This window comes from Neopelma chrysocephalum, unplaced genomic scaffold, assembly GCF_003984885.1.
Source record: "Neopelma chrysocephalum unplaced genomic scaffold, ASM398488v2 Primary Assembly neopelma1_147, whole genome shotgun sequence".
NCBI lineage: Eukaryota > Metazoa > Chordata > Aves > Passeriformes > Pipridae > Neopelma > Neopelma chrysocephalum.
In genome coordinates, this window is record NW_020897809.1 from 10621685 (window position 1) to 10641485 (window position 19801).

The 19801-nt window shown below is 46.8% G+C and overlaps 1 protein-coding gene across 25 annotated transcripts in view; it reads right to left on the reverse strand.

Moving 5' to 3' along the window:
• The window catches only part of CADPS (calcium dependent secretion activator), a 211861-nt gene that overhangs the window by 159534 nt on the left and 32526 nt on the right, over window positions 1–19801 (reverse strand). For all 25 annotated transcript variants that reach the window (XM_027700569.1, XM_027700560.1, XM_027700558.1 and 22 more), the window contains exons 2-3: window positions 11039–11152; window positions 6265–6597 (exon numbers count right to left, since the gene is read on the reverse strand). In XM_027700569.1, the coding sequence (XP_027556370.1) occupies window positions 6265–6597; window positions 11039–11152 (447 nt within the window). The remainder of the gene's footprint in view (window positions 1–6264; window positions 6598–11038; window positions 11153–19801) is intronic.

Genomic DNA, 19801 nt, shown 5'->3' on the forward strand with positions numbered 1-19801 from the left:
TGGCTGCTACAGGAGTAATTACAACCCTGCAAAAGGCTCTGGGCTGCCATTTCTGTTTCCATGGAAATAAACACTGAATTACTGAAAACAGAGCATGATGCTTTATGGATTTTGAGGCTTTTGATCATTTTGAAACCACTTTCACCCATTTTTATTGGTGGTGGCTTTGTTTTAAGGGGGTGGGGAAGGATGACGTTCAGAGTGTGGAAATAGGTGGAGCAACTAAAATAGTGAAAGAGGGGAAAAAAAGCTAAGGGGTCTGGCTGATGCCCTGGGGATTTGCAAGGGGAACAGCAGTGCTGGCCAAAGCTGCTGGTTGTCCTCACCACAGGTATCCAGCCCTGGAGAGAGGAGCTCGTGGAGGCTTGTTGGTCCTTGTCTGCTGCCTCGCAGCAGCCCCAGATCGACACCACAGTCCCTGTGATGGGCCATTTGCAGGGGCTCCGGGATCCAAGCAAACCTCCTGCCCTTGCAGAAGGGTCACTACAACCAGTGTTAGTGCTCAAGTGCCCAGAACTGCAGATGGACGTTTCACAGGCACTGAGCTTCAAGAAACAGCTAGAGTAAAAAGGAATTGCTTTGTGTTCTTTAAAGATGATGAAAAGGAAGCAGTTGGGAGGGATCTGATACTAAACCCCTGAGTCTCTGAATTGAAGGGACAGAGATGTGCACAGGTAACTCCACGCTATGCATGATCCTGGGCTCAATGCTCATTGCAAGACATGGCTGTGAATTCTTCATCACAACAAACTAAATTAAATACTTGATTTGGGGAGGACACACACTTTTTTACCAAACATTTACCCTGAGGTGACCTTAACCTTCATCTCACTGTTGGAACCGTCACAGTGCCTCACAGGACTTCCTGCCCCAAACTTGGGCTGCAGCTTCCAAGTACCACCGCAGCATCTCTGGAACAGGAGAGGCTTTATGAGGGGTATTTGTGGAGATGACTGAAACTTTCAGCTAAGTCAGCAAAGTCAGCTCATGCCATGTGATTGGCACGTGTCGGGTGTGTGATCAATGCGGGGCGAGCACATGATTGCCGCATATCAGGCGTGTGAGGGGGCTCAACACAACACAGCGAGTTGAGAAATGAAGTTTGGTAGAACCACGTGAACTGCAGAGATGAGAGAGGGGCAGAAGGCGAGACACCACCTCAGCAAATCATCCCCAATACTGACTTGAGCTAAAATCAGTCGAGTCAGGACAGAAATCCTAAATATCTTTTCTGCTAACACTTCTGAAACTAAATTTTTTTTGGCAGGGGAACTTCCTACTTTGTGAGAAACGTCAGCCTTTGGACACAATGTCCTAATTCAGCTGCAAAAATAAATGTCAAAACAGTGAATTCTAGTTTTAAGCCAGCTCTGGTTGACAAAATTTGGGTTGAAATGTTTCCTAGCTAAAATCACAGGCTCCCAGTACTAACAAAACAATTCCAACTGCACTGGTGAGAGGCTTTTATGCCTTAACATGAAATAGCCGCCAGACAGTGATGGGACCTGGTGTGGGCTGCAGCCCACTCACACATGCCACTTCTCTGATGTTTTCCCTTCTATATGGAGGGATAGGAATAGATGCTGAAAAACCAAGAGCATTCATTAGTATCACTCAGCAGGTTTGAGATGCATATATTTAGTTACTTACTTTCAAATCTAAAATCTAAGGGAATTATGCTTAGCACAGGTATTTTGCACATTTAACAGGCATGCTATAGTGTATGGGGCACTTCAGGCCCAGAAAAGAAGAGGAAGTCTGATTGTGAAGCCTGAGGGATCAGACAGTTCTGCAGGGAGAGCCCAGAATTCCACACTTCCTCCAGAGGGGGAGGATGGAAGTGTGCAGCTCATCACAGACATGGTCTGGACATCTGCTCCTGCTGCTGGATTAACTGAACAGCACTGTACTGGCTCCTGCTCTTCTCACTGTAGCTAAAAATGACTTTCAAACACAGCTTGAGATAGAAAAGTAAATCACTGCCCTACGGCTGGGAAAGAACAAGACAGGGAGAACACCACAGTCTGATTTTCAGAGATGCTGCAGCAATTCAGCTGTCATGAAGGTCAGTGGGAAATACAGGGCTTGTGCCCAAGGAAAAGCCAACTGCAGCAAAGACCCAAGTTTGGAATTGCACATCACTTGCAAAAAATAGCTCCCCTAAGACTCTTCCACAACCACAAGCTAATTACCAAGCAGAAAAGCTAAACTCAAGCCTTGCCAACAGGTTCGGGACCACAAAGCCAAGACTGGAACACATTTCTCCCTCCACAACACCTCACACATCAGAAGAGCTCCATGCTGGAGCCAGAGATACTCAATTCCCACGCTGACTCCAGTGGAGCAGAAACACCAAGCCACATGGCTTGTGTTATGCAAAAAGCACAAGACTGTGTATTATTTAAAATGTTCTAGTCAGAGACTGTGCTTAACAACACTGTTCTCTTCACAACCATTCTGCTACACCACCACTTCCCATCTTTGTTTCCTAAAAGCATTTCCAACTGCATCAATCCCTTTTGCTCTGTTGCAATCTCAGATCCTGCTATATCACTGCTATCACATTAAGAATACACTTATCTCGCACCACCTGGGGATATTGTATTAAAAATAAAAATCTCTTTAGAAATCATCCTCCTTCTGCACAAACAAAATATTATCTCAGAGGTGAATGGAAATGCCGTCCCAGTGATGCAACCATTATGCAATTAGTGTGATGTAACAGAAGGCCAAATAGAGAAAAGCATCTGCTTCCAGAACACAGGAGAAATTCAAGGAGTGTTTGGGGCTTTCAGCACCATTCCTGCTCATGCTTTCGGAGTAAAATAACTAGGCAAAGCCTTCTCACCCCCTCCCTCCTAGCACAGCCTATGGGGCAGTTTTACCCTGCACACCAAGGGTTACATCAGGCCAGCCAGCCCCTCTGCTCTGCGGGAGCAACCGGAGGAGACAATGGACTTTTTGCTTTTCTAAGCACAGGTGACTGACTGATAAACTGCATGAACAGCACAGCGCTGCCACTCTGGAAGGAGTGATGGCATTCAGACAGCCTGCCAGGGAAAAGGCTTTGCTTCCCAATCCCATGCATGGCAGACAAGCGTGGGTCAAAAATAAGTGTAGTTTTTACCATGCCAAACCACTGCTGGGAAGCTAGTGCTTGCCCCCAGGTTTGTTTGGGAGGTTTGCTCAGTGCCAGTGTACAGCCTGTGGCCAGCACAATGACAGGCTGCCGTGCCAGGGTCTGTGGTGGGCTCTGGCAGGAGCTGCCTGAGAGAGGAAAGCAATTGCATCAATCACCCGTGTGTGCACAACTTGTGCCTGCAGAGCGTTTCTGGGAATACTGCAATTTCAGCTCACCCAGGAAAATCCAGATAGTTTTCCTTATTCACAAACAGAATATGTAAAATATTTCTGTTTTTACAAAACAGGTGACAGAAGTTTTAATTGAATTATTAAGAAAAAGGTTTAAGTTGTAGTTCGAACTAACTCTGACCAACAGTCAGTATGTCTTCATGGGGAGGCAAACAAGCCCTGCTTAGGTTGACTCTGACCCAGACAAAATCCAGTCTGAAACACAACAGAACGTTGGAAATAACTGACTGTTTTTAGGGGTTATGGGGCCAGTGCCCCAGAGCCCAGTGGGTGTGCTCTGTGATGCAAGTTCAGCTGCAGGCGCAGGCTGGGAGGTGTCTGCAAAGCCTTGCCGGGGAGGGAGCTCACTGCTGACGTCAGGACAGAGGTGGTACAGAAGATGACAGCTTGCCAAACACAGGGAGACAGATGTGGCAAGTGAAAACTTATGAAAATGCAAAGTGAGGTCGAGGGGAGCGAGCAGTTGGAAGAAGTCCTGCAGAAGCATATCCCAGTCCTGCCATGGCCACAGCACACATGTACATGCAAAGCTGGGAGCCATTCCTCCCCTCCAGGTGCCCCGGGTCCTCTCCCACCCAGCTGCCAACACTTCATCATGAGAGACAGGAGGAAGCTTTTATGGAAAGATGCAAAGAGAAAAGGAGCAAACACTCGAATCATTGCTCTCTGCACATGATTCTCTGCTCTCCCCTGCAGCTCTGCTGCAGAAAACACACTGGCCAAGTGGCATGCACCTTTGGCTTCTGCCAGGAACTCCCCACACAAGCTAAACAAACACAAACATTTATAGGTTGATAGGTTTTCCTCATACCCTACAACAGACTGGCTGCAAGCAATGACTGAGACCATGCAGGAAGGAGGAGAGGTCAACAGCAATTTCGGTGCTTCAAGGCAAGACAAGTACAAAGTGGCTGCTGCTGCTCCCCTAAAGGGCTGTTGGTGGCCAGAGAGGTCCAGAGACCCCTCTGGTATAGCCCAGATTACATGACCATAGGTAGCACCGAAATAAGGGTCCTCACAGCAAAGCCTGCAGTTTTCCCATGTGCTCTCTGCTGCCTTCCCTGCAGCACCCAATGGGAGAGGGAGAAGGAGCAGCAGTGACCTGTTCCATGTGGGGCAGGGTCCCACCCCACCGTGCTGGCACCACATCCCTGTAATCACTCACACTGTATCCCAGGAAAACACCAAACATCTGGATGACTGCTGGCCTTGCAGCTTTCTGAGCTTTCTTTTGCAAAGGGCTTTCCTTTCTGCATAGCTAATCCTCGCTATCCAGGTATTAAAAACAGAGTAACTCCCATGCTAATACTTGCTTTCAACAGAAATTATGTCTTTCTGTAAAAGCTTAAATTACAGGTTTACTGCCTCCAAGTATTAGAAGAGACCCAGAATTAAATCCTTCACTTTCAGAGTAAAACCAGGACCTACTGCAGGAAAAAGGTTGCTTGATGCAACAGGGCAATTCGTAGGAGGCAGCCCCTGGGTTCACAGTGTCAGCCAGAAAGGCTCTCACAAGCAGAGATCATCCACAAAGCAGGGCAGCTGTGTTCAAATACTGTTTTCTGCATCAGTGGGAACCACAAAGCAAGAGGTTAGGATCACACACGTGCTCACGCAAAGCCACCCTAGTCCTTAGCTGAGCACAGGTCAAGGGAGGATGAGAGACACAGGGCTGGACCTGGTTTAAGTTAAAAAAACCCAAAACACTGCAGAACTGACTCAGCTCTCAATATATCACTGAAAACACGGTTTTGATTTTAAAGAAGCCCTCCAACAGAGGACAGAGGCACGAAATCTGGTTTGTAAACACAGTTTATGAGGTCCAATGCAGTTATTGCTGTTGGCTTTTTGCTATGAAGACACATTACTCAGGGACATTTATTATCCTCTCCTTATTCTGCCATTAAGGTTCTGAGATGAAGAAGAACAAAATGCAAGGTAACTAAGCTCTTTACAGGAGAAAAAACAGATCAAACATAATTCTCTGTGTCTTAAAAAGAATTGGAAATGTCTAGACAGAAGACAGACAGAATTGGTCTCAAATGTATTAATTTCAATAAGAAATTGAAGCCCTGTATTACAGGGAAGAGACTGAGGTCTGCTCCTCCTCCGAAAACTTTCCACAGCATTACCTTACTCTCCCTGTGACTCTGACATCCTCTATCCCGCCTGTGATATTTATATCCCATAGCAGGGGACCGTAATCTGGGTCACCAACAGCCTGGACAGACACCAACAGCCTCAGCAAAAGCTGCTGGAAACACAAGCAGCACTGCAGAGTCTCAGCTCTGCAACTCTGGGGAACTGGCTTTTAATGGGGGAGAAAGAGAGGAATGGGAAAGGTTTTCAAGTGCAAGCAGAGCCACTGTGAGGCCATAGGTGTTTGGGATGCTCTTTGCTTCCAGCACAGGCCTACAGGGATCACAGAGTTCCCTCTATTTAACATACAACCTCAATGAGCAAGTTTGCATAAGCCACCCACCCCAGGGGCTCCCGGCTCCAAGTACCGATAAATTATTGCAGGCTGCAAGAAAGTACCTCTGTCATTCAGACTGGTGATATGACAGAGGAAAGGTAAACAAGTCACAGCCAAACAGCCCACTTAGGCACCATCAAAGACCTGCCCACCCAGACACAGAGCTGAGGAATAAAATTTTCCCATCTCAGCAATCCCATGGAATTTCATGAGAAAACAAGCAAGAGAAAGAGGTCCACTTGGACACCCAGAACAAAACTAGCAGTGCAGAAATCCCACCATGAACCAAACCCCCTTTCCTTGGTGAAAGCTCTCCCAAAATCAGTCTGCTCAGCCCCAAAGTTTCCAGTTCAATAATGTCAGTATTTCCCATTGGCAAGCCTTCCCCAAGAAACTCTTTTCCACTCCCACCTTACCTGACATGCATTATACAGGAGCTGATGCTCAAATTTCTTGATCCCCAAAATGTTCTGGAACATCTCGTAGAGCTGCTCCTTGCTGAGGATGAGCTCCGAGGCAGCGCTCGCCGTCATCCTGGCCTGCTGCTTCCGGGGATCCTCTTCCCCACGGTAAATAGCATCAAACTTTGCCATCCAAGAGCTCAGGACCGTCTCCTTGCTCAGGCCATCAATTTCTGGCAGGCTGCGCACTCTCTTCTCGATGTGCTTCTTGAAGACCTCCCGGGAGTCATTTGCTGAGCACCCTCCACTCTGCACCATCCTGGCAACGCGGTCACTTTTCAGGAATACCTGCAAAAAAAGGGTGACTTCAGATCGTGTCAGTTAAAAAAAAATAAAATCCCCTTTAAGTACCTCAAAATGTGGTTTCACTGCTGGGAAGCTGCTTATTGGCTGCCAGGGTACTTTCCAAGTCCTCACTCAACAACCACATGTTGCCAGATCAACCGAGGTTTCAGCTGCACTTTGGGAAGTGTAATGAAATCAAGTGAAGCTTCTGCTTTGCATCCACTAAAATGAAACATTTTGATGCAATTAGGACTTGATTTGATGTGATGTGGTCGCAACTCGCCAGATATATAAATGCCCTTTGGGAAAGCAGGATTATATTTTTTTCTCTCAAATGTTTTAATGAAAAAGTTCTTGCACAACTACATTCACCTAAACAAGTTCTGCCCTGTTAGAGGGAGCAGAGTCATCCTACTCAAGCCAACAGCCCTGCATTGCATCTACCCTGGTAGCCAGGTCCCTGGGAAAGCTCTGACCATGCAAGGACCAGGCTTACATCTTAATTCTACTGCACCAGAGGAGATCTTTGCAGACTGTCCTGCTGTCACAGGAATGGCACCGTAATAATTAATTTAATGTTGCCTTCAGGTAAATAACATGTGTCCCCCCACTTCTCCCTTTTCCAACCTGGGCAACCAGTACAGCAAGAGCACTGGTCAAACACCCCAGGAAAGGACAAGGACAAATGGGCTGATCTTTACAAACCAATGGGAAAACACCAAGGCAGCTCAGATCACTAAAAGGTGTCAGGGCCACAGTGGACAAGCCCAAATCTTTTCCTGCTCCACCTCTGTGGAAGCACAGGATAGTTCAGCACAGCTTGAGGCTGCCTAGGAAGGCTTTGAAGAGGTGCAGGGCACTGAAAGCAGGAGGGAGGGAGGGAGGCAGAAGGCATTTGATAAAAATATTCTTCCCACTGCAAAAGCAGCAGAAGGGTCAAAATGTAGCAGACTCGCACAGACCAGGAGATGTCCTGGAAGCAATGCAGAGCTGAAGGGTGAGAGAAGCAGGAGAAATTGTGTTGGATCTTCTCTCCCAAGCCCTGAACACAGGAAAGCAGTTGATGGCCAGTAAGAAAACTGCTGTTTTATTAATAATGCTGAGAACTGATGAATGCAGCAGCCGGTAAAGAAGCTGTACCAGCACAAGGGTGTATCTGTCAGCTCTCAATAATTAAAGAGCTCGTGGATGACCTAAGGATACAATAGATTTATTTTTTTTATACCACTCAGCAACATGGCACTCCATGTTCCCAGATGCTTTATAGCACAGGCATCTGTCAGCAGTAGTAGTGGGTTTTGTTCAAGGACCAGCCCAAAACTGCTGCTGAGGAAGAGCCAGGCTGTTTCCTTCCAATATCACCATGCTGGGGAGCACTCCCTGCAGACCAGACAGGCAGGATGCCACCAACAGCCTCTTCAGTGCACGCTGAAATGACACCCAGCATGCATTTGTTTCCTTGCAGAGCTTAAATAGGAGTGATGACATCCCAGGTGTGTGTGCAGGTGCTTTCAAGTAATAGGTGAGAGCTATCAAGAGCCAAGCTCCTGATGCAGCCAAGGAAATCAGCAGCACACTGACTGCAGGAAATGGTGGGAGGTCACAGTGAACAGCCCCACTGCAATATCCTGGGCTCCCATGTCCCCTCATCCACTCCAGGAGCCTGGGCCTCACCCTGTGTGACAGTGCTAATGACTTCTCACACCTGCCAGCACCAGTGGCTGTTTTTATCCGTGGTCCTCACCCACACCAGAGGGATGATGGCACTGCAAGCAGTAGGATCTGGCTCCCTGTATCCCCTCAGCCCTGATTTATCCTCCCTGGGTGTGGAGAAGCAGCCAGCAGATGAAAGGATGGCTGCAGCTGGCAGAGAGGAGACAGGCACGGGGGAGCACCAGTCAGACACAAAGCAGAAGAAGAAGACCATGAAAAAGGAAGATAAAAAAAGATAAAAAAATGTGTTTCATCCTGCAGAGCGAGCTGCTCTCTTTAGAAAATACCAGGTGAATCGCCTGGCTGTAGGACTGCCCAGTAGGGCTGCCAGGAGTCAAGAATAGCTGGAACAAAATCCTAGTGTGGGTGCGCGCACCAACACACGCAGAAGAGAACTGACCTCTGGGAGCTGGGTCAGGCAATTCCTGCCATGTCCATAGAAGAGCCCCCCACGTCATGTGTGGCTCTGTCTCTGTCTGCCCACAGCAGAGTGGAAATGGGTCTAATGAAGCATTTCCATAATACTCACAGAAGCAACTGCTGCAGAATGTGCTGGTTGATAGACAAAGCTTTACTCGTTAGAAGTAAAAGGACCTGAGAAAAGCTCCCCTGGAGTGTGTTGGAGTGTGCTGGGCCTGTCTCTCACACACACGATCTGCAGCATTCCTGCAGGCACAGCGGTGCTTTGCAGAGCAGCAGCAGCAGATCACTCAATTTTTTAATTTGATAGTAGCCTGTGAACTAGTCTAAGACTGACAGCCACACACTTAAGCCCTGACAGCAGAATGAGGTCATGCAAACATACTCAGGGCAACTGCAAATGAATTTCTGACTTGCAATGTCACCTTTACCTCTTTCTCCAGAAAAAAACCCCAATAATTCCCTAGGTAATGAACTTTTTCTGCACTGCTGGTGAGAGATGACCAGTTTCAGCTGAGAAAAAACAAAGAAGTGTAAATATTTTCCAAGCCATCATGCAGCTTTATAAATCAGAACCTAAAGATTGATTTTGAGATAGTGCCTATGCAAGGGACAGTTAATTGCACAAAACTGAGATTTGCAGGACCTGAGATCAGCAGGATCTGCTGTGATTGTGCCTTGGATCAACCAAGGGGGGCACCTCTCTGCAGAGAAAGGAGGGAGAACAGTCTCAGCAGGGAACACTGCTCAGGCACTGAGAGGGGCAGAGGTTTTCTGCAGTGAGACTTTGCCTTGTACCACTGCAGCTGCTGCCAAGGAACAGCCACACAGCCAAGCTCCAGCTGCACAGAAGCTGAAAGCACACGGCTGTAAGTTAGAGACCAACAGCTAAAAAGAAGATAAAAGGAGTTGTGCTAAAGGATACAGAGGGATGCATTATACTTCATGTTGCCTGTTTTAAGCAAGACAGAGCCAGTGCAGGGTCCAGTTAAATTGCATACATGGGTTTGCACACATCTAGTGCTGGTCAACTGCTCTTTTAAAGTTTGATCACTTGGGGCAATTATATAGCACAGGACTTCTGGAGCTGATCAGGACACACTTTCAGCCAGACACACCAATGAAACAGAGATGCACTTTGCCTGTTTTTAAGCAGTTTCCCTTTCCTGCCCAATAGTCTTATCTGAACAGATTATGCTGCTCTTGCATCCTAAAACACAGCTCACGCCATCTTGAAAACTTTCTTTGAGAGCATCTGTTCACTGAAGCTGTGATGATCCCTTGGCAATTTCTTTTCTGATAAAAGATGTAAATGACTCTCAGCTTCCTTCCTGTACAGAAGATGATGGAGCAGTAACTACTGGGCTAGTTTAACATGGTTAATCCACAGATAATTTTTGCTTTCCTTACACAGAAGCAGCTGCTGTCATTTCTTATAGAGTAAAAATTCTCTTCAGTTCTAGTATCAGATTTTGGTCCCCTCTTAGATCCCACTTCCCGAGAAATATTTTATGTAGGCAATTCAAAATCTTCACCTGTTATGACAGAATAGCTCTAGGGAGAAAGAGAAATGGTTTGCAGAAAGGCTAGCAAAAAAAAAACACAAGCAAACACTCCTCATACAAATCACAAGCACCGATATCCTTCAAAAACAGAAGCTCCTTCCTTCTGAGAAGAGATATAAAAGGCAGCACTATGGGCTGCATACAAAGAGGTGCAAAAAGACAGACATGCATAATTATTCTTTTGCACAATTATGAATGATGCTTCACGTTCTTTGGTATCATCTAGTTTTGTAGATGCACATCCTCCTCCCTCCCCCTTTGCTTTACAGCACTTGTCATGCCAAAGAGAAAAGACACTGCTCTTGCTGAAAATCCCGAAGTCAATTAGAACACAATGCAAGAGCTTCCGCAAGAACTCAATGTGCTGCCCAGATTTCTCCTGGTATTTTTCATAGGGAGCATGTGACATCGATTTTATATTGTGCCATATTCACTGCTTTAGAGTACACTGTTTAAAAGTATCAGGAGGATATTTTTCAGCTTAAAGGAAGGGTGGTCTTCCCTATGACCAAAGCTATAGGGATACACCATGATGTAGGAGTTGCCACACTTGCTCTGTGGTTTATGTTCAAACTCTGAACCTCCCAAACCTTGAGATGTACCAGACATCAGACAGAAGATGCCTTGCACTTGTCTTAGCTTTGTGCTGCTTGAAAATGGACAATCTATTAAATCAGAATTCAACCACATCTGTAAATAGGGATAAGAACAGGGTTCAGTAAGAATATTACATTGTCTCTCCTTACCTCATAGTAGCTCTGGACAGCATTTATAAATGCTTCATCGGCCACAATCTGGGTTTCTCCATTGAGAAAGGCCTGGAAACGATCTTTGATTGTCTGGAGCTGCTGCTTGCTTATCTGTAAAACATGCCAAAACAATAAAATTAGTCAAAAAAGGTTTATGTATGAAGAAAAAAACACTAATTGTTCTGCAGTATCTTATTGGGGTGCTTATGATGAGTATTTCTGCTCTTCTTTGAGGGCAGCAGCCACATGCGGATACAAACACACACGCACTCTGCACCCTGGTAAGTTCATTTAGGCATGATGAGCACCCAAAGTCACCCTGAACATCATTTCTAAACAACTCTGCCACCACAAAACGCACCCAAGACTTTCACAACTTCAGGTATACCCAATTCACAAGCAAACTGCTGTGTGAGCGCTTGGAAGAGCCTGTTTCGGGGCAGCCCCTTCCCCGCTCAGCTTCTCCTGCCCATCAGAAGCTGAGGTTTCATTCAGAATGGGAAGCCTTGTGAGCTGGCTGCTGAAGGTGGCACTCATCAGCACTCTGGAGCCTTGGTTCTTCCTTGCTTGTTGTTTTTTTTTTGTCCTTGCTTATTTATTTCTTTTGGCTTGTCACATATAAAACACCAGTCAGGAGCAGTGGTGAAAGAATTTAACGTCAAAAAAATCATGTGAGGAGGGTAAACCTGTTGTCCTTATCCTAGCAAGGACTCTGCTGTCTCTTTGCTGCTCAAAACAGTTTCTGTCCATCATACAGCTGGTATAACTTACAAGACAGTTCTAATTTTGTCACAATGACATCAATAGGAAGTTTACAAGGGTTTATTCCAGCCTTATAAGAAAACATGCCATTACTTTCCCAATTTATCTGTCAGTTTAAAAACTGACATAGCTAAACCCCCAACTCTGCAGCTTACAGAGCAAAGTCACGGCAGGTACATAAGTCATGTACCAAAAATGCCAGCCTAACATCTTAAAATGCAGATAACACTCATGCTGAAGGGCTGCAGGGATTTAAATGTAGCTGTGCCTGGTTTACCATGGGGCTACTTCAAGTTTGAGGATTAGGCAGAAGGAAGCAAACAAGATGTATATATGGCAACTACAAACTTAAAGGAAAAAGAGGGCAGTAAGGATTAGGACAGGTATTTACTAGAGACCAAAAGGTCTAGAGAAGAGTGCCTTTTCCTCACTTGTATGCAAGCATACAAGAAGAAACCAGCCCATTAGAATGGAAGAGAAGGATAAAATTAATGGCTCTAAGTGTCTAAATGGCTTTGAATAAAGTATCAAAAACTGCAGAGATTCAAACAACTAGGACATAATGAAGCCTGGTAAACACAGTTAGTGATAAAAAGCAGGAGAGGGACCACTTGGAAAATGCAGTGATAAATATCACCACATCTACACAATGTGCAATGCGGGACTGTGGTAACAAACATCATGAATACTGGTAATTAATTCTGGAACACCATGCTGAGAGGGGTTAGTGAGCAATAGCAATTTGATGTGATAATCTGGGATTAGTTTATCCTGGTGCTTATGGAAAGGTGTTCATCAAAGTGACATAAAGTGAGACTCAATATGCTCTGCTTCAGAAAACATGGAACAGCCTTCACTGCCCCTGTGGGTGCCGGAAAGACGAGTCATTCCCACCCCCAAAACCACAGCCCAGACTTCAGAGGGTCTGACACAAGCAACAAGGCTCAGCATCACAGGGCTGGAGTAAGGACTGTCCCCTAACCTGATCCACCTAAGCCTTTGGCAATGAGCCCAGTGGAAAAGCACTGCCAAAAGCTCATGGCTTTTAGGCTGGTGGGATCTAATGTTTGGCCCTAAGAGTCTATCTGCCATGTCAGGCACCTAAGCCCCTTTGTGGTGTTTGCCAACAGCACCCTAGATATCCTGAGCTCTTCGGCAACAGGCACAATATGAGACATAAAGCAGCTCCAAACCTATCTGAGCTGATGGAATTGAAAAGAAAACTGGGTCAGCAATAAGAGGAGCCAGAGACAATGCAGTGATCAAGTGGGAGACACCTGTGGGAAGGTGCTAGGTCTGTTTTTATTAAGCATTTAATTATCTGGAAGAAGAGAAAAGCAAGATGTTAATTAAATGTATTGATGACTTTGTATTAGCAAACATCGTGAATGTCAGGCAGAAATGGCAGGGCAACAGAGGCCATAAGAAACTAAGGAAAGAAAGAGGAAAACTACAGGTGACCTTGAAATCAGGGTGCTGAGGCACAAGGAAAGACATACTAAGAGCACAGATACTCTCAGCCAAGAGGCTTTTAAGTTGGGATTTTAACAACATGCATGGCATATTTTTTTTTTTTTGTGCCCAGGTTTTTTCTTAGGACAACCTTCAGAAGTCCTTGCTTGTTCAACTCCTATAATGCTATCTAGCAGCAGTATTTTATACTCCTTCCTCAGTATTGAATGGGCTACCTTCAAAACAAATGATGCTCCTTGAAATTCCTAGAAATTCCCAATACACAGCTCACACGCAAGCCCCTGGGGGCTGTGGAAATGAATCATCAGATTTGTCTCTACTGGAGTGGCAGTTGCCTCCTCCTCAGCCAAGCTTTATGCCAGTATTTTCCCCATCCAGGGAAAAGGAGATCCTCTCTGGTCACACCAGGCTGCAGCACAGTCCAGTCCTCAGCTAATGGGACCTTCACCCCAGCACTGGTGTATTGATCTGTGTCTGTGTCATTGATATGGATGTTACCAAGGAGGCAGTCAATCAATCTGAGCCAAAATCAAACTGCATTCATATCAAATTTAGCTTCTGCAGCACAGCAGCACATGCCAGGTGCAGAAAGGCAGCATCAGAAGGGAGGAGACCAGACCTGCAGGTCAGTGAAATGTGCTCCAACGTGCTCCATCTCCCATTTTATGCCTCTTCCCTTCCCTGTCAGGCACCACAGACATTGCTGCCGAATCCCAGCAACACTCCTGGGGCAGCCAGGAGATAGCACCTCCCAGCAGAGGCTGAAGCAGCCTCAGCCCCAGCATCACACTCCAGAGCCTTGAGGCAGGGCCAAGCGATGCCACCGATCAGCCACAGGCTTAAAAGAGCACATGCTCTGAACACTCAACTGGAAGCTTAAGTGCTTTAAATGCAGGGGTGTTATTTTATCTCTCGCTATTAGAGGCAGCAATGATCAGCTAGAAATCCATACAAAGCAAGCCAACAGCTTCTGCAGATCCAGTAAGGCCACTAAGGGGTCAATACAAACCACTTCTCGGTTACCTTCCATAGTGTGCTCACAAATAGCAGAAAACAACAGAATTACTTTCCCTTGGGAGCACATCAGTACAACATCACAGCCATTGCACCAGCTGTGGCCAGGAGGTGAAACCTTGTTAGGCTGCAAGCCCAGCAGGTGTGAGGATGGTGGGGGCAGAGCCTCGCTGCCCCTCAGGCAAACACAAATCCAGATGCCACCACACAGGAGAGGAGAGCTGGGAGTAAGCAGGAACACTGTGGTGGATGGAAGAGGTTTATTCAATTTACCTTCCCTCACTTTTCCAAACCTCTCGGACTTCCTCACAACTACTTTCCATGTGTGACAGCCATTAAAGAACTAACAGTCATTTCTGCATTCAATAGGGAGCACAGAACACAGTGACTCTGGACCCAAGTGAACTCCCAAGTTAATACTGTGGTGTGCTTACGCAGCAAAGTATTTCCCAGCCTTTACCTGTCTAAAGCATGGCAGTATTTAGTTGCCAGATATACACATGTATATTAACAAATGTAATCAATTGAGGCAGTACTGATGAACTCCTGGCACACATATCAGGCATGGAGCTTTGGGCTGGCATCCCCAGTGGACTGCATGGCTTTTTATAAGAAGCTTGGCAGATGTCTTCTTCTTTACGGACTAAAGTGTGGGGAAGAGCTCACCAGTGACTAGGTCTGGGCACTCAAATGATTCCTGCCTTCTTGCTCTAACTTTTTTTAAGAGAAAACGTATGCCCAGCACAATCTAGTGACTCAGAAACTGACTGGAGAACCACTGGTCACAATCAAATCACAGAGGCAACTGACTGAATTCGCTTGATGCAGATCTCAGCAAACGGCACACCAGCCTCCTCAGCACAAATGAGCCAGCAGCTTTCTTGCTCCATGTTATTTTTACACACACTCAACCTGACTCAGAGCCAAACCCAAACCTGAATGCACGGAAACATGCCACCTTCTCCAGAGTTGTCCCAGCCAGCGAACAGCTGGCACATCTCTGCGCATCGTCTCCAGCCTCCTTTGCCTATGCCAGAGAAGCACAAGCATTGCAAAGAGGAGCTGTTTGCCACAGAAAAGTTCCCTGAAAGAAGTTATACACTCACTAATCCACCCTCTCTCCAGAATGCTTTGCTGAATCTGAGCATGCAGGAATAAATACAACACTGACATGGGCCCAGAGGCTGTGGCATCTCCAGTCTTGCAAATTTCCACAACCTTACTGCATGAAAATTATCTGATTTGGGAGGGAGCCCTGATTTGAGCAGGGAAATTGGGCCAGAGACCTCCAGAAGTCCCTTGCATTATACTACGGCAGTACCATATCCAACAGATTTGGAAGGAGAAACCATCCTATATTGTAGATTGCTGAATTTGTCAGTGGCAGGCAGCAGAATAACCCATCCACAGCTGTATGGGTACTCAAATCAGCTAATAAAGGCATGCCCATCAATGCGACAACTGCTGGAATTGCAGATCTGGATGCTATAGAAGGAGGTCAAGTGAAAGGCACCCCTGCAGTAGAGAGGTGACCCCCTTTACAGCCACACTTGAACACCTCTGATCGAGGACTGTGAGTTTTGATGCACTGATGCCTCACGGTGCCCTTGCACCCTGTGCATCCCACTGGAAGGGTCTGTCCTGACCCAGGATGTGAGGATCTACTGCAACACTGCACACTGGTCCTTGATGGCTCAGCCCATCAGCATCACCTATGTCTTGAGGGAATCACTTCAGCAGGTGACTGTAGGTCAACTACTTCCCAGGGGAAGCACCTCTGCTTTCCATCCAGAGAGCCCAGGAGCAGACAACCAAGAGCAGCACTGAGCTTTCTCTTTGGGGCACCTGCTGCTCAGGGACCACTGCAGGAAGGAAAGAAGGAATATTTAACTAGTCACTGTGCTGTTGCTCTGGGTTTGGTTTTGTAACATCTAATAAATATTTTATTACTCCTCAGCATCAGGTGATTTAGGAAAAACCTAAACCAACCGAATGAGCATCCCTCATCATCACTGCTTGCACAGTCAGAAAACCAGCCACGACATGGATGATGTGGAAGGGAGGGAAGGAGCTGTGGAGGGGCCAGAGCAGCTGAGCACTGGCCTTGGGAGAGAGGCCAGAGGCCCCAGCAACAGGCATGAGGCTAGAAAAATCTCTGTCAGGTTATTTTGCACTGGGAAAATGCATCAGGTTTTCCCTGTGATGATGTTGCTTTCCCCCCTGCAAGAGAGAGGACCACAGGGGGGGTGACTCACACCCCCAGCTTTTAACTGCAAACTCTCCTGGGCAGACGTGGCTGCTCTGCAAACAGCTGAACGCTGACAGCTTTTCTCTGCTCACATCCCCAACCAGCATTAACTGCCAGTCCTGGGCAACTCTCCCCAGACACCAAAGAGTGCATAACCAGAAAAATGTAGAGCTTCTTGTGCCTTGGCTTCTGATAGCCACAATACATCTTTCCAGGGATACCCTTAGTCTGGCCGTACATGGATCACTGGGCACACACCCGCTGTTCTACTGTGACCCTCTTTGTGGGTGCTTGATTTGTTGGCTCTCCCCTCTGCCCGTGATTTACAGGCCCTGATGCATCCACAGTGTCAACCCACGTTGCAGCCACACTCATCCTTTGTGGATGGCAACAAAGAAAAAGTCACAGCTCCGGCCACCAGCCCAGTACCATTCTCTCCTCTCTCAGAAGAGATGCCCAGTTGATTTGTTGCAGAGAAAATGACTGCGCCATCATCATGCCTGGGTTTACACTCATGGGGCAGCCAAGGGCACACACAACCCCTTCTGTCTGCAGTAGCCCATGTCCTGCCTGCTCAGCCCAACTGCAGTGTTGGGGATGGGTCAGAGCAATGAGGATCCTTTAGGAGCAACACTCCTACAGAGCCACCTGCCCTGTGCTCAGAGATCAGGCTGGATTTGGGCACAAATAATGCAAACAGTTCCTGGGTCCCTGCTCACCAGCCTAGCGCTGATTTGGAGGTCAACTTTTCACTCAAGCAGCCCGAATAATGTTTCCTGACCCAAGGGTAAACACTTGCATCAGCAACATGATCAAAGGGGTGAGAAAAACTACCAGAGCTGCCTGCAGAGGAAGGAAGCCCCTTCCTCAGCCCAGCCACAGAGCTACCACCCAGCCGTGCTCCGCCCCAGCACCAGCTCCAATCCCTGCCAGGACCTCTCACTACCTCTGTTATTATAAGCAAATTCCAGCAGCTTTCAGCATGACCAGTGAGTGTTAAATGATTTTGGCACTTGCTGGAACATTTCTTCTTTAAAGAGGCTCAAGTATTGCTGGGTAAGTAATGGGAAGGTAAAACATCAATCCCTTTGGTTAAGCCAGCGGCAGGCACAGAGGCTCTAGATCAAGCAGAGCAGATCTGCTCTTTCCACTGTCCCAGACTACATCCAGTAGCAGATTTATCGAAGAGACAAAGCACAGGCTCCGAGTCGCTCTCTCTGAAATACACGAATGTGCTTTTTTATCCTCTGAAACGCTGAGTATATTTCTTTTCTATGATTCACTCTGCCAGCTAGGCACACTTCTTTGACATACATGAAAGACCTAAAACGTTATTAAGGCTGCTCCTACTTTCTGAAATGCTGCGACGCACAATGCTAAAAAAGGAAAGCAAAGCCAGGATTTGGGACCAGGCCTTGCCATGATGACTTTCCCCTTGTGCTTTCCAAGCTACACATTCCTCTTGCAACCTGCCATCACAGGGCAAGCCTAGATGTAGACATATCAAAAGACACCTTGCCATTGCCTGCTTCACTTGATACCTCTGTTTGTACCACGTGTGTCCATCTAATGCTCACATGCCAACCCGGCTTCTCCCTGCTGCAAAGGGTCCTCTTTTCCATTAGTATCATAAAATCACAGAATTGTTTGGGTTGGAAGGGACCTTAAAGATCATCTAGTTCCAACCCCTCTGCTATGGGCAGGGATACCTTCCACTAGACCAGGTTGCTCTGCTGTGGTTCCAATCAGGAACTTGTGTTTCTGTCTACAAGTTTCCTTGTGCTGTGTATCTCTCTCTTCCTGGCTGGTCCCTCCTCTGCAGCTGATGTGCAAGCGAGTAACCCCAAGATGGAGCCACCTGACAAGAGCACAGAAAACCTGGAACTTCTCCCAACTTTGATCTTATTTTACCTAAGCAAGCCATTAGCAGAGTGACTTTTGCAACAGATCCAACAGACTAAGCCAGCCCTGCTGGGTATCTTTCTGTGTATGATCAAACAGATACAGGCCCCTATTTTTTTCCCTGATTAATAAAAATAAGACTTTGATCTCAGAAGAATAGAGAAGCCAGCACAAAACAGAAGCAAGAAATAGCAATGATGAAATACTAGGCCAGTGACTGAGGATGGGCTGAGGGGTGATTCCTGCTCTAAGAAACCTCACTAGTGACTTCTGCCGTGCCGGAAACCTCGCCTGGTGAGCCCTGCTGGGTAAAACACATCATCATGATGTGGCAGCTTTAGCAGAAACCCAGTGTCATTCTGCCTGTGGTAAAAGTGCAGCTGCTCTGTTAATAAAACAGAAAAAACAAACCCATAAAAATACCAGCAGAAATACAACTAGGAAATAAAACCAGGAGACAGATAGAATGGAGGCTGTCTAGGATGGGCAGAGTGACAAGCAAAGCCTTCCAACACTGGGTGCCCCTCTGGGTGCCCCAAAGGCAGGAAACAAATCCCTTTACTCCCCTGAGGTCTCCTCCAGGCTGGACCCTGCAGCTGGATTCTCTCCTCCTCCTCTCTCCAGCCTTCCTTTCTCCCTCCCAGTGCCAGCCCCTGTCTAATTAACCTCAAGTCTTGAGGGCCACTAGCACAATCCCTTACACAGCACCCTCCAGCAAACCCTGCTAGCAAGGGCCTGGCCAGAGGGGCAGGTTGAGACATGTTTGCTATGACTGGCATAGGAACTCTCTGTTGTAAATGCAACAGAAATTGCTTGGCTTGCCCTTTTACTCCAACAGTGCAGTACCTGTGGTACGTACAGTCCACTGCTGCTCTGAGACCTCAGAAAACACTTAACCTGGGAAAAAGGATCAAAGGAAGATTCTCCTTTTCTTCTGGGGCCGTACAGGCAGTCTTGGAAAATAACATTTTCACTCCTTCTCTTTTTCTCTTGGATGGAAAACAACACATGGTCTGTTGTGTGTTGATGTGACACAGCTACTGAGACACTACCTTGCACACTGTCATGCCTCGAGACCACAGTGTGCTGCAGTGGAAGGGAACGGTGGGGAGCTGGAGAACATCACAGGTCCTTTTCCATGACACACCCATGTGGTGTCCTTTGGAAAAGTTAGGAACAGGCTGGGCTAGGAACCTACTAGAATTCATATTTATTTCAGAATATTCTGAGGACAACTTCCAGAACTTGGATGTTCACAGCCTGATGGACAAGGAAAGTAAATAAGTCCGTTTGGGGCATGGATGCTGCACATTTATTGCCTAGTAGCTGCAAAGCCCAAAGTCTTCTGCTCTGTTACCAAG